This window comes from Petaurus breviceps, unplaced genomic scaffold (assembly GCF_028583685.1).
Source record: "Petaurus breviceps papuanus isolate PSGF00001 unplaced genomic scaffold, PetGlider_PUasm1.0 176, whole genome shotgun sequence".
In the NCBI taxonomy this organism is placed as follows: Eukaryota; Metazoa; Chordata; class Mammalia; order Diprotodontia; family Petauridae; genus Petaurus; species Petaurus breviceps.
Genome location: NW_027185771.1, coordinates 4124380 through 4141269, shown reverse-complemented (window position 1 = coordinate 4141269; position 16890 = coordinate 4124380). Strand labels below are relative to the sequence as shown.

Sequence of the window (16890 nt, the reverse complement as noted above, 5' to 3'; positions counted from 1 at the left end):
GGATGATTAAAAAAAACAACAAAAGAGATACTGGGGAACCTCTTTCAAATTATTGGGCCTGGAGGATAGGACCGATACCTTATGGATTATATCAGATTATTCTTTTAATTAATGTGTTGATGATATTATTAATGACAGGAACTCAAATACATGCAACATTTTTTTTGTAAAGCAATTGGGGTTAAGTAACTTGCTCAAGGTTACATGGCAAGTTATTTCTGGGTGTGGTGCTAAGTATCTGAGCCCAGATTTGATCCCCAAGTCATCCCAACACTGGAGCCGGTGTTCTTGCTCGCTGTGCTACCTGTCCACCCCAGTATTTTTTTTTAAATAAGCAATTGGGGTTAAGTAACTTGCTCAAGGTTACATGGCCAGTTATTTTTTTGTGTGGGTGCCGAGTATCTGAGGCTGGAACCGATCCCAGGTCTCCTGACGCTGGGGCGGTGCTCTCACTCACACACCACCTGGCTGCCCCAATATACTTTTTTTTTTCTTTTGCTTTTTGGAGGGGGAAGGCAGGGCAATTGGGGTAAAGTGACTTGCCCAAGGTCACACAACTAGTAAGTGGTAAGTGTCTGAGGCCAAATTTGAACTCAGGTCCTCCTGACTCCAGGGCTGGTGCTCTATTCACTGCGCCACCTAACTGCCCCATACTTCTAATAGGGTTCTACCAAGCTAATATATCCTCACGTTCAGAAAGCTTGAAAATTTTAATGTGAAATACATGTAAATTAACATTCAGTTTGAGAGAACAAAAGGTACAGTTATAAAGCTTACTTGAAATTGTCTTTCCTTCAAAAGTTCTTGGAATTTCCTTTGCTTCCACAAACAGAGGGCTGCTTTCTTCCAATCTACAAAGGGAGAAGACAAGTTCCTCCAAGGGATATCTACTACTACATCTTCTTGACAAGTAGTTCCTCGAGCTTCCAGGTATGCTCGAAGCACAACAAATTGCACCTGCAATAAATATAAATTTTAGAATTCAGAAACTGAATTATAAAACAGTTTGATGGCCTTATGGCTCCACTCACCATTCCTCTTCCAAAACATCTTCCCTGGCCACCACTCCGTGATGTGTACTGTCTCCTCCTATTAAATTGTAAATTCCTTAAGGATAAGGATTTCTCTTCAGTTTTTGTATGTTCAGTGCTTAGCAAAGTACTACCACATAGTAAGCACTTAATAAATGCTTTTTCATTCCTTCATTTGGCTTTTAAATACCAACTTGGAAAGTAACATAAGCAAATTCAAAGAAATCAGATCAGTTCTTTCAAAAGTAGATAAGGGGATCAAACAGGAGAATTTTACTTTCTAAACATTCATTCACCAATGATTCAATTTGTGTTTCTGGGCAGATGATTCAATTGAGATAATCCACATTAACCTCACAACTATCAGCTATAGCTTATTTTTAAACCTCCAGATAATCAATATAAAACACTATCAAATGAAAAAATTAAATTTTTTGTTAAAGAGGAAAATAAGCATCATGTACACAAGTACCTCTACTTGCAAGGGGTGGTCTCTACCAACCAAGAATATATAAAGAGGTATTTGTAATAAAGAGGTAGAAGCAATCAGGCTTTGCTAAACATTTGCTGTTTCTTAACAAGTTAACAGTTATACTGTGCCAAGCAAACACTGAGGGTTACATTTTGTAATGGGCTCATATTTTGAGTCCTTCCTTTTAGTTCCTTTGGGGTCCCATCAAAATGGAGCACCTGACACTAACCTTCTAAAACCTAGGACCATACTATGAAATGTAGGAAATATAGCAATCAGAAAGCTACTGTGAATAAAGCATTTGAAAAAAAAAAAAAAGAAATCTACTGTGAACGATAAGGTAGGCAGTATATTTTGTAAAATGAATCATTTACTCAATCAATTTAATTTACATTATAGTTTCAAAGTTATTTAGTGTAATTTTTTATTTATTTTTAAGACTTCCAACAGCTCTAAGTTTATATGTCCTTTTGCTGAATAAGTCTTAAACCCTTAAATGCACTAGAACTCCCTACTGAAAGTGGCACTTAAATGGTTGTTTTTTTATAGTCACTTAATATTTATTTTCTAAAATATATTTTGTTATTTATCTTATTTTTAAGTTTCTTCCTTTTAAATTTTGAGTTCCAAATTCTCTCTCTACATTCCACACCCCCCCCCCCACATACTGAGAAGGCAAGCGATGCATCAAGTTTACACGTGAAATCGTGTAAAACAATCCCCTATGAGCCATATTTTTTTTTTTAAAAGCAAGAACATTAAAGTGAGAACACTTTACTTCAATTTGCCCTCAGAGTTCATCAGTTTTCTCTCTGGAAATGGACAATATTTTTCACCCTGAGTCCCAAGTTTTTCACAATTGATCATTATTACATCATTGCTGTTACTGTGCACAATGATCTCCCAGTCCCTCTTACTGCACTTAGCATCAGTTCATATACTGCTCTTGCCATGTGTTTTTCTGAAACTACCACCTTCATTTCCCACAGCACTAAAGAGTACTCCATCACAGTCATATGCCACAATTTGTTCATCCATGCTCCAACTGATGAGTATCCTATTTCCAAGTCTTTGCCACCACAAAAAGCTGATACAAATTCTTGTACATATAGGTCCTTTTCCTTTTTCTTCAATCTCTGTGGGATACAGATCTCACAGTGGTATTGCTGGATCAAAGGCTATGCACAGTTTTATCGCCCTTTAGTCCTGGTTCCATACTGTTCTCCAGAACTAGTTCATTAGTTCTGAAGATTAGTTGTTTACTAGTTTACTACTCCACCAACATTTTAGTAGTATACCTACTTTTCCCTCATTCCCTCTAGCATTTGTCATTTTTTATAGGTATGAAGTGAACAGGTTCCTCAGAGTTGTTTTAGTTTGTCTTCCTCTATTTTTTTTTTTTGGAGAGGGAAGGCAAGGCAATGGGGATTAAGTGACTTGCCCAAGGTCACACATCTAGTATAGTATGCCAAGTGTCTGAGGTTGGATTTGAACTCAGGTCCTCCTGACTCCAAGGCCAGTACACTATTCACTGCACCACCTAGCTGCCCCCATTTACCTTCCTCTAATCCAGTGATTTAGAGTACTTTTTAAATATGACTACAGATAGCTTTGATTTCTTCTTCTGAAAACTGCTTGTTTGTATCCTTTGACCATTTATCACTAGTGGAATGGTTTATTTTTATAGATTTTACTCAGTTTTATATTCAGTATATATTTGAGAAATTAGGTCTTTATCAGAGAACCTTGCTGTAAAAAATTATGATATTACTTCATTCTATGGTACCGTTTAGCAAAATACAGTTTACCTCTTAATTAGGTCTATTTTTTTGCTTTTGCTTTATCTGAGATCATTACTGTTACTTCTGCCCTTTTTTAGTTCAGCTGAATTATATCAGATTCTGTTTCAGCTCTTTAATTGTGGTGTTTTTCTGTCTCAAGTGTGTCTTGTAAAACTGGTCAGATTCTGGTTTCTAATCCATTCTGCTATCTGTTTCCATTTTATAAGTGAGCTCATGCCATTCACATTCACAGTTAGGATTACTATTTCTCCTTCCATTCCATTTTCTTTTGTTTCTTCTCTCTTTTACACAACCCCCATTCCTCCTCCACTGTAAAAGCTCTTCATTACTCACTTCTTTTAACTGAGAAAATTTTCCCCCTTCTACCTCTCCCTTCCCTCTTCTCCCAGTGCATCCCCTTCTCAATCTATCGTTTTTTGAGGGGAATTATTCCAACATAATCAACTCCCACTCATGCCCTCTGTATATGTAGAAGTCTAAGTACCCTAAAAATGACAAAGTTCTTAAAAGTTACATATATCATCTTCCCATATAGGAATGTAAACAGTTTAACTTAATCAAGACCCTTATGATTACTCTTTTATGTTTACCTTTTTATGCTTCTCTCAAGTCTAATGTTTGAATGTCAAATTTTCTATTCAGCTCTGTTTTTTTCATCAAGAATGCTTGAAAATCCTCTATTTCATTAAATATCCATTTTTTTCTCCTCAAGGATTATACTCAAGTTTTGCTGGGTAAGTTACTCTTGGTTGTAACCCTAGCTTCTTTCCTTTCTGGAATATCATATTCCAATCCCTTTGCTCCTTTAACATATAAGCCACTAAATCCTGTGTGATTATGACTGTGGCTCCATGATATCTGAATTGTTTCTTTCTGGATGCTTGAAGTATTTTTTTTTATCTTGGAGCTCTGGAATTCCTGGGAGTTTTCATTTTGGGATCTCTTTCAGGGGTTGACTGGTTGATTCTTTCAATTTCTATTTTACCTTCTGAGTCTAGAAGAGTAGGGCAGTTTTCCTTGATAATTTCTTGAAATATGGCTTCCAGACTCTTTCTCTGATCACAGTTTTCAGGTAGTCCAATAATTCTTAAAGATCTCTCCTTGATCTATTTTATAGATTAGTTGTTTTTTTGATGAGATATTTAACATTTTCTTCCATTTTTTCATTCTTTTGACTTTGTTTTATTGTTTCTTGATGTCTCATTTAGTCACTACTTCCACTTACCCAATTCTAATTTTTAAGGAATTATTTTCTTCAATGAGATTTTGTACCTCTTTTTCTATTTGGTTGATTCTGTTCTTTAAGGAGTTCTTTCCTTTAATGAATTTTTGTACCTCCTTTTTCATTTGGCCTATTCTGTATTTTAAATTATTTTCTTCAGTGAATTTTTATGTCTGTTTTACCATTAGGTCAATTCCAGTTTTTAAGGTTTATTTCCTTTAGTATTTTTTTGTGCGTCTTTTACCAAGCTGTTAATTCTCTTTCTTTTTTTTTTTCCTTTCTTTCCTATTTATTCACCTTATTGGAGTTAATTATTCTTTTTTTCAATCTTTTTTTTTTATTAATTTGTTTGTTTCCTTTTAGTTTACAGGATTCAATTCCACAATTCCTTGAGTTTCACATTTTGTCCCCCTCCCTCCCCTCCCTCCCATGGCAGCTTATAGTCAAGTATAGGATCTATAAATACTTTCACATTATACATTAGTCAGGTTATAAGGACGGATTGTACCAGCTGGAATGAAAAATGGTAAAGAGGACATAAAACCAAATAAGAGAAGGAAAATATTAATTCTCTTTCATAATTTTCCTGCAGCATTCTTTTCTTTTCCCAATTTTTCCTCTACCATTTTTTTGTTTTTGTTACGGCAATTGGGGTTAAGTGATTTGCCTTAGTGTCACACAGCTAGTTAAGTATCTGAGGCCGGATTTGAATGCAAGTCCTCCTGACTCCAAAGCCAGTGCTCTAACCACTGTGCCATCTAGCTGCCCCTCCTCTACCAGTTTTATCTCATTCTTTAACTCTTCCAGGAATTTGCATTGGGCTTGGGTCCAATTAACATTTTTCTTTTAGGTTTTGTTTGTAACTATTTTCATATTCTGAGTTTCTCTTGATCTTACCTGTACCCTTCATAGATTTTCATGGTCAAATTTGTCTTTTGTTCTTTGCTCATTTTTCTGGCCTATTTATTGACTTTGAACTTTATGTTAAAGTTGGGATCTGCCCACCTAGAGACAGGAAGGCTTCAGGCTTTTTCATGCTGGTGTTGCTTTCAAAGCTAGTTCTTAGAATCTGCACATTTTCAGCACTTCCAAGGCAGTAATGATCCAGGGAGAGGTGTGGTCCCTGCTGTCCTACTCTGTGCTCCTCACCCAAAAAGGCCTCCTAGTTCCCTGAAGCCACAAGCCCTAATGATTCTCTCTGCCTTGAAACTGAGACCAATGCCCCATTCTCTTGTGACCAACCCCCACTGATCCTCTCCTCCCTGGAACTTTGACCCACAAGAACAGAGTTACCAATCAGTTCCAGCTGAACCCAGTGCCAGCAAAGGGTTCCTTGTAATCTCTTCCTGACCCATCATCCAACCCTCTTACTCTCTCTGAGCTGAGAGGTCCTGAAACTAATGCTGCTGTGGTCACAGTTGCTACCATGTGTATAGGCTCCAGACAGCCTTCCACCCCAGTGTCACAAACTCCTACCAACCTCTTAAGTTTTCTCAGGCTGGAATAATGTCTCACCCTGACCTTTGGCTGGCTCTACAAATCCAAAATTTGGTTTGGGTTGTTATTTTTAAACTATTTGGAGGGTAACTGTTGGGAGAATTCAGCTGGGTTGCTTCTAATCTACCATCATGGCTCCGCCTTCCCTCACTTAATCTCAAATTTTTTTTGTAAAGGCAAGAAGCCTTTTCTGATACATATGATAATCATTAATTAATACATCTATTTTATAAATGTCACAGTTTTCCTTAAAGTGGGGCACACGAGTAGCATAACATTATCTGTCATTTATATACAGTTAGAAAAGATGGAAAATATCACACTAAATACCTAACACTGCTTCCTTTGTGTCTGCCTGGGCAGACAGCTGAAACAGCTTTGATAAGAAAACCCCAATAAATAATGTAACAGAGTGTTACACATTAAGCTAAAAAAAGCTAAAGTCAACAAGGGACTTTTACCTCCTGGCTGGAAAGATACAATAGAGTTGCATAGTTAGTGAAAGATGTTAAATAAAATAAGAAGAAAAATAATCTACCTTTTTAATGAGGCCTGCAGGTAAACAGTTACACAAAACATCATGTGAGTGGGAGGAAAATTTGCACAAAGTATAAGAAACTGCTGCGACACAAAATCTGAAATGGAAAAACAGAAAAGATATTACAGAACTTTATATAAAAATAAAGGATCCCTTGTAACTATTGGGCAGCAAAGTAAATTGATTAACTGGATCTCAAAGCAGGTCAGTGTAATGGTAATGGAAATTTGAAGATCTTCCCTGCCCCTCATATTTGCAATCAAATAGGTACTTAGCACTTTTTCCAAGTTCATTATTGTGTCAAGTATGAAGACCCAGAACTTGTGAATCCCACAGTGGGATGGACTTGTTGATGTAACAGGAAGGGGCAGAACAGGGAGAAGCTAATATTGTATATAAGGAAAAGCCCAAGCTGAGAGAGACCAGAACTTTGGGGAGAGAGCATCTAGAGGCTCCGCTGCTACTGCTGGAGAGAGGGAGAAGAGAACTGAGAACTGAACTGAGAACCAAGAAGAGAAATGAGAACTGAGGACTGAACTGAGAATTGTTAAGAACTGAGAAATGAAGAGAGGAGAACTGGGAGGAGGCATGGCTATGGTATTGGTACTTGGTCTGTTTTGATGTTACTTTGTCAGACCTGTCTGCTAAAAGAGAACAGTGCTGTTGCTACAGAAGCCCTGAGACCTTGCTGTTGGTTCAGAAGCCCTGAAAGAGGATTTTCTTGTATGTTTACAGAAATCCTGGAGGAGGGTCTTGCTAACTATTTCAGAGGTCCAGGGACTATATTGATGATTCCTCATACTTTGTTTTTGGGTCTATGTTGACTTCATTGGCAGAGACTGAATCAATGAGGATGCTGGCAATGTACTTGAATGTTATTGTGGCTTTGTTAAGCTTTGTCTTTCCAGGAACAGAAACTGTGAAGGACTAGAGGTGGACCAGACACTGTGAGCTTCAGTATGGAGCAGGAACTGCACAAGACACTGAAGAAAGAACTGAGAGCTGATTGCATTTGAACTCAGGTGGCAGTTGGATAGATTTGGGCAGGACCCGGGACCATGGAAGAGGAACCATGAAAGCTGAGAGCCTGCTTCAAGTCAAGATGAAAAGACCTCTGCTCGGGTATTTAATGCAAACTGAGAAAATCATGACTTACTGTGGCCTAGGGGTAGAGAACTCTGACCTTTATATTTAGATGATTGAGTTAAGGACTTCTCCGATTAAGAAGGAGGACTTTTTGATTGAAGAGATTAAGACAATGTGATCTAGGGGTAGAGAACTTTGACCTTTGTACTTTGTGTCAATTAAGGAGGCTTCACTCTTTAAGGATGACTGAATTAAGGACTTACTAAATGATTGTGTTACTAAATGAATGTTATTTTTTGCTTAAAAGAGTAACTAAAAAATAATTATGTGACCACTTTGGTGAAAACTATGTGGGATAAGTTGTTATGCCATAATATTGTGAATACTGTACTTCAATCTTCTTTGAATGTTTTGCCTTAATTTGTTACTGAATAAATAGAGAGTTCACTATACTATGTATTCAGAACTTTGAAAGCTGTTCACAGCAGCAGTCCTCTGGAAAGCTGCTTATGCTTGGCTTTACAGTCAGTTCTATTAAGATAATACAAACCATAAACTAGGTTTTATAAACAATAAGAAAAGGATAATCAATATTGGCAGCTAATCTATCCTGTTCATAGTTTGTATATACCTATTTGCATATTTTCTCCCTCATTAGAATGTGGGCTTCTTGAGAACAGGGACCTTCTTTTGCCTTTTTTTCCTATCTCCAGCACTTTATAAATATTTGTTGGGCTTGGAGTCCAGGAGACTTGCACTTGAATCCTGCCTCAGATGCTAGCCATACGACCCTGAACAAATCGATTAACCTCTATTAGTCTCAGTTTCCTCATCTACAAAATTAGGTTAATAATACCACCTACTTCACAAGGTTTTGTGAGGATCAAATGAAATAATGTTTTTTGCAAACTTTAAAGCTCTATATAAATGCTATTATTATTGCTGTTGTTATTATTAAGTTGCTGTTCTTGTTTTTATTTTGCATGGTATAATTCAAGGAAAAGAGACCCAGAATACCAAAATCAGTATACTTTATAGAACTTACCATTATAATTATCAGACATAATTTTAAAGTGTCTGAGCTCAGTACTATTCAAAATTAGTTTTACAGACTGTTAATGTCTAAAAACGTAAAATAAACACAGAAAATATACTATGTATTTCGGTCCAGTGCAAGAATGGGGTGCATTCTTATGGTAAGGTATATTTAGATGGAATTGGAAAAGAAAAAGAATTTTCTTCTGTCTTATAATTAATCATGGGAAACAAAGAACTATAGGAATTGTCTCAGTAGGGTAGGGCAATACAGGCACAGGGCAAAGTAGAGAAGGTCTTTGGGTAGAAATGGAAACACTGAATAAAAGAAATATTAAGTGAACTATTTTAGGAAGAAAAGATGAGAAATGTAGTTCATATCAGTAGTTTAACAGTAATCTGCTACCTGGAATAAGATACTATGCCCCATCTCCATGTATGCTGGTAACTGATTTTTCATTCTGGTGAATTCCTGGGAATTTATTACTGTAACCATCTTGAAAAGGCAATATTAGAGAGATGGCAAGTTTAGACCTATATGTTAATCTAGATTTTAAAAAAGGTACTTAAGTAAAAAACATACATTCCTTCTCTAGTCTAGGAAGGGTCCAGGTGCTCATACTGTATATACTTCCCTATGTTCTCACTCACACACAACCTTTACAATCTACATGGGGGGAAGAGGGGAGGGTCAGGATAAAGGGCTTTCTCACAGTCCCTGGAGCTCCAATGCATCCAGGGCACAAGCAGACTATTCCTTGTTCCCTCCCCCATAGCACAAGAAAGAAAGCCTATTTGCACCAATCCCTCCTACAACTGATGAAGCAACAATTTAGAATACTGAGGTTCAAGAGAAAGTGACAAGGGCTGCAAATAGATCAGAAATACCAGATGGAAAATGCTACCTAAGTAAGAAGATAGAACCGTGACAAATGTTATTATTGTTATCTTCTACCCACATAAAGCTTTCTTTTAACATGCAGAATGACATTGTAATTTTTTAGTAATTAATATTGACATCCCACTATTTCTGTACAAATGTACCAATAATAAAGATGAATTTGTATCAATGTTCAGAGGATTAATTAAGCACTTTTGGGAATTAAAATATGCTTCAGAAATCACTGAAAAATATTTTAAAAAACTAACTAGAAAAAAGGTACTTAAGAAACTTATTTTTAGTTGTTATTAGCAAACAGTACTAGGCAATACAGTCCCTTTCTAGAGTACAAAATAGAATCAGGAAGAAATAATTTGGTTGACATGTGGATAATTTCATAAGTGCACAAAGGGACATTAATTTTAAAAGGGGGGCACTACCCATCAACCAGGGAATAACTAAACAAATTGTGAAACCTGAAAGTGATGGAGTATTACTGCAATATAATAAAAGAATATGAAAACAGTAAAGCAAAACATGGGGAAACATAAGCACAGATGTAAATTAAAGTGAGCAAAACTAGGAAAATAGTCTATCACAATGCAAATGGAAAGTATAAGAAAACCAAACTGAAATTTGTCTACTTACAACAATATCAAATCGGCCATGAAAAAGAGAGGATAGAACGTCTCTCTCCCTTCACTGGAAAGGTGAGCAGAGCAGAATGCCACTTCAGAAGGATGAGTCTATTCCCCACCCCCTTTCATCCTGCTTCCTCCTTTTCCTCCCCCCTCTACTACTTCTTCACCTCTCAAAGATCCCAATGTGAGCCTCCAGAGAAGGCACCTATCAAATAAAGGAACGAGCTCCTTTCATTCAGCTTTCTGACATGTAGCTCCAATAAAACAAACCTAAAGTCTGGGGTAGAGGAAGTAAAAGTGCCAGGCTGGGAGGTAAATCTAGAGAAGGGGTTAGCAACCTCTTTAGCTTTAAGGATCTTAAGCAAGGCCAGGCAATGACTACTGGGGTGTGACAGGACGAATATCTATCAGGAACATGTACCTGCCCCCAGCTCCAAATAGGTATGAGTTTTCCCTAAAAGGTAACAAAGCTGTCCCAGGATCTATCTGGTCCCTGCCCAATGGAGCTTCTAGTCACCTAAGGAGACACAAAGTCCCACCCATATAGAATTAGGAGCCCCTCCAATTTGGTAGTTATCAGAAGATCACAGGAGTTACTAGTCTCTAGAAACTAAAGGTCACTGTATCCTTGAGCACATTATTGCTATGTTAGGGCTAAGTAAACCTCCTTTTGTTAACTGTTCAATAACTTATGAATGCCTCCTTTTGTTTTCAGATCAAACCTGAACAAAAAGGGTGCTGGTGTCAGGCCTGCCTCTACCATAACACTACTAGTAGGTCAAAGACCCAGGCAAGGAAAGAACAAAAATGGAATAGGAGAAGGGTGAAAAGGAAGAAGAGGAAGAAAGTAACATGGTTAGGAATGGATAGAGTGATCAACAGCTGCTTTAGATACCACTTGGTGGCGACAGTGATGTAGGTTTCCTAACCTAACTGAGATATCTTATAAATGTATGGGCAGGTGGTTAATTTCAAGGTTGTATAAACAGATCTGTCACCTAAAAGTTTTAAAAGATTGGTTTAAAACCAAGAACTGCAGTTATTTTTTGGCTAAATAACAATTTTATGAAATGCATGAGGGAGATTCATCTTAAGTTCAATAAAATTAACCAGGGAAGTAAATGATTTAGGAACCAAGGTGGCCTGAAGTCAGGAAAGTCTGAGTTTGAATTCAGCCTCAGACACTCAATAGCTTCATGACACACTCACATTTTTCAGCCTTAGTTTCCTCCTCTGTAAAATGGAGATAAAGAGTATTTACTTCACAGGGATGTTGTTGTGAGGATCAAAGGAGGTAAGATATATAAAGAGCTTTAGAAACCTTAAAATGCTATAAAAATGATAGATTATTAGTTATTATGATGCAGTAAGGAAGGAAGGAACTTACCTTATACAAAGGGAAAAGGATTTCTGAGTTCTACATGCCAGAAGGTTCTCCCAGAATTCTGTGACTGAGTGAGTCTTTGCATGGGCAGAAGTTCCAAGAACCAATTCTGGAATAAAGGACTTTAACTCATTTAGATGAACTGCCATGGCAGCAAGGCCTAAAACATGAATGTCAGTCAGGCATTCGCCCTAAAATCAAAACAGAAAAATCATAAAAAGGAGAGGAATGTGGCATTTATCCCAAAGCAACCTCACCTGAACTCAACAAATCATAGGAGAATGTCCTTGAGGCTGGACGATGTTGAAGCTTCTGATGCTTCAAAATGATTAACAACCAAACCAAAGGGGGGGGGGGGGGGGGGGAAGGGAATATATTATCTTCTGCTTTCAACCACTTTCTACAAACTGGAGTGTTGATATACCGAAGCTATTTCAGGGAAATGTCAACACTACAAATAAACCAACAACCAATTCACCAATCTGGTGAATGCATATTTCCAGCAAGATTAACATTTTCATAAATTTTTCAATCTACCTGACATTACAGAACCAGGAGTTTTCCCAGAACAACTAGAGGTGGCCATGAGCTCTTTCACTGCCCCATCTGACCTTTTTTCTCCTGGGTTGTCTTCTCTTTTTCTCTCTCAGTGACTCCAGCAGTTCCATGGGTTTAATAATCACCTTTCTACGATCTATCTATCTCTATCTTCAGCCTTGATATCTTCCCTGAACCTCAGTATTACATTACTGTCTATAGGACTTTTCACACTAAATGTTCTCAGAGACATCATACATTCACAGTGCCCAAAACTGAATTTTTTATCTTTCCACCTCCAAACCCCACTCTCTCTGCCAAAGGCACCAGCACTCTGAGAGTCTCTCAGGCCCACAATTTCATCCTCAGCCTCCACTCTTCATTCTCTCTCACCCCACAATTTCCAATCAGTTGAGAAATCTTGTCATTTCTACTTCCACAACATCTTTCTCATCTGACTCCCTCTCTCAATTCACAAAATCACCTAATTCAGGCCCTCATCATCTTTCATCTATTTTTTAACCACTGCAATGGCATCTTAATTGGTCTCCCTACATTCCAATCTACCCACTACACAATTGCCAAGCGGATTTTCTTTAAGTGTATGTCCAAACACGTCTCCTCTACTCAATAAATTCCAATGGTTTCCTATTGCCTCTAGGATAAAATAAGAACTCCCCCGCTGAGCTCTGAATGCCATTCACACCTGGCCTAAGCCTGTCTTTTCAGCCTCATCACTCAAAGAGCCTTGAGAACAGGCATTGTGGGGCTTTTCTTTGTATTCCAGGCCTAGCACAGTGCAGGGTACAAAGGAGACACTTAATAAGGGTTTGCTAATTGACTAAGACACAATCCAAACGGAGTGTGAGTGGGAAAAGCAACCCACTCTTTCCCCCACCCTCCTTGGATCTAACTCAGGGCACTGCACTCAGAGCAGATGTAATCTTTATACTTTATAGTCCTTGATACAACAGTCAGCTGTGAATTAATTCTGAGAAGTGGAAAAGAATGTTTTTTTTTTTATAGGGGGAATAAAAACACTTTCTTCTTGGGGAAAAAAGCTGAGACAAAGATGGGTCTTGGTGATGGTGAAGTACCTGCTCTTTGTTAGTCATCTCCCATCATGAAACAGTGAATGACAATTCTCCATCCTCATAGAAAAGAACAGCCCACTGCTCAGTGTGCAACCCAAGGCATGTAGGGCTCAGTAAGTACTCTGTGGGAGGTAGGGCACTGAGATATTAAATCAGAAAACCTAACCTGGTGGTAAATAAGTTGGCAGAATCTGGCAAGCAATGCAGGAAGAAGATGCCTGTGTCCACAGATCATCTTCACAAACAGTGATGGCCAGGAGCCTTGCCTGCAAACAGACAAATGTTATAAAAGATCATTTATATTGATAGCCATTTGAAGTACCTTAACCTCCAGTGTAAAAAGGTGTTGCTTAAATGGTTAAGGGCGATGTCTTATTAACCTCACTCTCTGGGCATTAATACACTTCACTGAAATGGACCATTTAACATTCAAGTTCAAGAAACGGTACTGAGAATATCAGCAGGAGACTCTAGCAGGTTTACCTCAGAAAAGATGTCCTACAAAAATCACTGCAAAAAGAGAAAGAACTGAAAAGATGAATGTGGACATGATGGGTTTAAGGAAAGGTCAGTTTCAAATTACCCTCCTCTTCCTGGCCAAAGCTGTGTTGGTCCAAACCTGTGATTTCATTTGTGCCAGGAATTACAAAGAAGGAAGCTCCTATCAATGTAGATCAGTCATTGTTATACACCTAAGTCTAAGAGAGCGGCCTACTGTACCAACAGGTTGCGTGACACATTAGTTCAATGTTACATCACCCTTAGGTGTCAGAGATAGGACTTGAAAACAGGCCTGATTGGGCCTGGCTCCCTAGTAGGCAAGGCTGCCTCAGAGTCATGTTACCATGGGAGAATCAACTTCATAATCATCTTTTCTGCATCTGGATGGCACTAAATAACCTATAGTAAAGTATAATGAAACTGGAAAACCTAAGATAGAGTTATCAGCAAGACTTATCAAAAAATATCCTTAGTCCAGTCTCAAAATGACTCTAGTCACATCATGTAGAGGAAGCTTCTCCTAGGCCTCAAGTAGTCCAATGAAGGCTAGAAAGACAAGTATGGATGCTTCTAAACCAGAGATTCATGCACTGCCCCTAGAAATAGATCCCGGATCTTAATGCCTTTTATTATTGCCGACAGGGCCTCACCCACAACTATTCCAGCTACTCCTGAACTGCAGACACAGAAAAGGGTCATGCATTTTTGTAACAGCAGCCTTTCTAGCTCTCTGGCTCACTCCAACCCCACAGTACAAACAGCCTCTTCCTTGCCTGAGGAGAGGTTTGCAAAACAAATTAAGAATGTTCTTTCAGCAATTAATAAGGAAAGTAGAGACTGATTTTATTTTCTAGAGGATTGGGAGGTTTCATTTAGGATGTCTTACAAACTTTGGCACTGGGATAGGGCTATTCCAGTTAAAAAACGTTGGGACTCTAAAGAACATAAATAAGCTTGAAGATTTTGTGGTGCCCTGGCAGTCTCAGCCTAACAGGATACTGAACAGAGAAGTGTTGAAAATCAGACTGATAGTTTTACTGAAGTTTCCAAAGATAGTACCAAACTGCTATTCAATTATTTAGAAAACATTAATGAGAACTGGAAAACAAAGGATTATTTCTATTATCTTTTAGAATCAATGAATAGAGTGGTGGACTTGGAGACCAGGAAGATTTGTGTTCAAATACTGCCAAAGACACTAGCTATGTGACCTTTGCAAGTCTCTTAACCTAAGCCTCAGTTTCCTCATTTGTAAAATGGGAATAATAACAAGTACCTCACAAAGTTAGGTGAATCCAATGAGATAAAGTAGATATGGTAAACACTTTGCAAACTATAAAGTACTATATATAATATATTAGCTATTATCCTAAGAAAACAAGTTATAGAAGTAGTCAGGCTGCCCATTAAATTGGTCCAAAACTTAAGACAAAGTAGCATACTTACCTATCAGGTGGATTGAATTTAGAAGAAACCATTAGGTTTTGGCAAAAAGATGTCAGCAAAAGATCGGTGACCTAAGACAAAAATTCATTTGGGGGAATGTAGGTTCCACACAGCAGGATGACATTACATCATAGATAATATTCTGATACTTACACCAACACAAACTTTGAAATGTACAAAATGTGCTAGTGGGAGGTACAAAGAAAACAGGCTCGAAGGAAATCTGTTTTCAAATCCCAGGAATACACTATATCCAGGAATAGACAGGACACATGCTTATAAATATCCATTAACTGAGTTAAACAGTATTTGCTCCAGTCTCCTGGAAAAAAACCTAATATAAAAATCCTTTATCCAGCAAAATACAAATTTAGGAGAAGCCCAACCCACTCGATACCCTTCATAAACACAGAGATGTGCAAATTTCCTCATCCCCGCATCCACCCTCTTTACCCTGAGCTAGTTCATACTCACTTTCTGTTCCCATTGCCCAAGTTTTAGAGAATGGAAGTTAAGGTGAATCCCTGATGTCTCAGTTCCACTGTCATCCCTGTCTCCCAGAACAACTTTCAGCTTCTCAGAGATCACTGCAATCTGAGCAGACAAAGCTACAAGTGGAAACAATCTCAAAGAGGAAAGGGAGAAAGAGTTGGGATTGGGGTGATTAGTAGAAAGGTGAAGCAAGAGGAAAAAAATATATACTTAGTATTTAAATCAATTTACTTTTCTAATTAACATATAATTGTATCTAGTGATAAGGAAAAGGGGTAGAATAGGGTTAGCTAAGTATGACTTGAAGGTATAGTTCAAACTGCTCTCAATGTATTCCCAGTTAAATATAATATGGTGATCATTCCAAAAGTTTATATCTCGTCTAGAATGGATTATTTTTACCCTTCTGATTGTTTGCTAGAACCAAAGGTCTTAACCAGTAAAAGATGTGAGAACTTATTTCAGACCCTAAAAGGTAGATTGAGAGTAATGGAAAGAGCTCTGGACTTGGAATCAGAAGACTTATAAAGACTTTGGTCAAATTACTTAATGCCTCTGAGCCTCAGTTTCCTCATCGGTAAAATGGGGATAATAATATTTGCAATACCTATGGAATTGTGAGGAAAGCATTACATAAAATCTGTAAAGCGCTCAAAAAAAAAGCGAAAAAAATTGTGACCATAACAATGAATGCACAAGATGTACATATTTAAGCTCAAGGTTACATGGCCAGTTATTTCTGGGTGTGGTGCTAAGTATCAGAGCCCAGATTCAATCCCAGGTCATCCCGACTCTGGGGCCAGTGCTCTTACTCGCTGAGCCACCTGGTCGCCCCCAAATTTTAGCACTATTAACAGTTTATCTTGTCACACACGGGGGGGGAGTAGGATAAATCTGAAAAAATAATAATAGCATTTGTATAGTGCTTTAAGGTTTGCAAAGCACATCAGGTGCCATAATATCTCCTTTTTACAGATGAAGAAACTGAAGCTGACAGGTTATTTGCTCAAGGTCAGACAGCTGACCATCTAAAGCAAGATTTGAACTTAGGTCTTCCTAACTATATATATATATATATATATATATATATATATATATCCCCTCTAAAAAGTAGCTGCCCTATTTATGAGAGCCTAAAATAAATCATTATCTTTTAATGAAATGGCCTAACTGGATGAAACCTGCAGATAAATGCTTTAATTTTTTTTTTGTCTTTTTGGAAGGGGGAAGGC

At 37.8% G+C, this 16890-nt stretch overlaps 1 protein-coding gene across 3 annotated transcripts in view; it reads right to left on the bottom strand.

Moving 5' to 3' along the window:
• Positions 1–16890, bottom strand: part of FANCA (FA complementation group A) — a 114954-nt gene that overhangs the window by 46326 nt on the left and 51738 nt on the right. For all 3 annotated transcript variants that reach the window (XM_069085513.1, XM_069085511.1, XM_069085514.1), the window contains 6 exons: positions 15641–15774; positions 15167–15237; positions 13386–13485; positions 11592–11779; positions 6563–6659; positions 778–957 (listed from right to left, as the gene is read on the bottom strand). In XM_069085513.1, coding sequence (XP_068941614.1) covers positions 778–957; positions 6563–6659; positions 11592–11779; positions 13386–13485; positions 15167–15237; positions 15641–15774 — 770 coding nt within the window. The remainder of the gene's footprint in view (positions 1–777; positions 958–6562; positions 6660–11591; positions 11780–13385; positions 13486–15166; positions 15238–15640; positions 15775–16890) is intronic.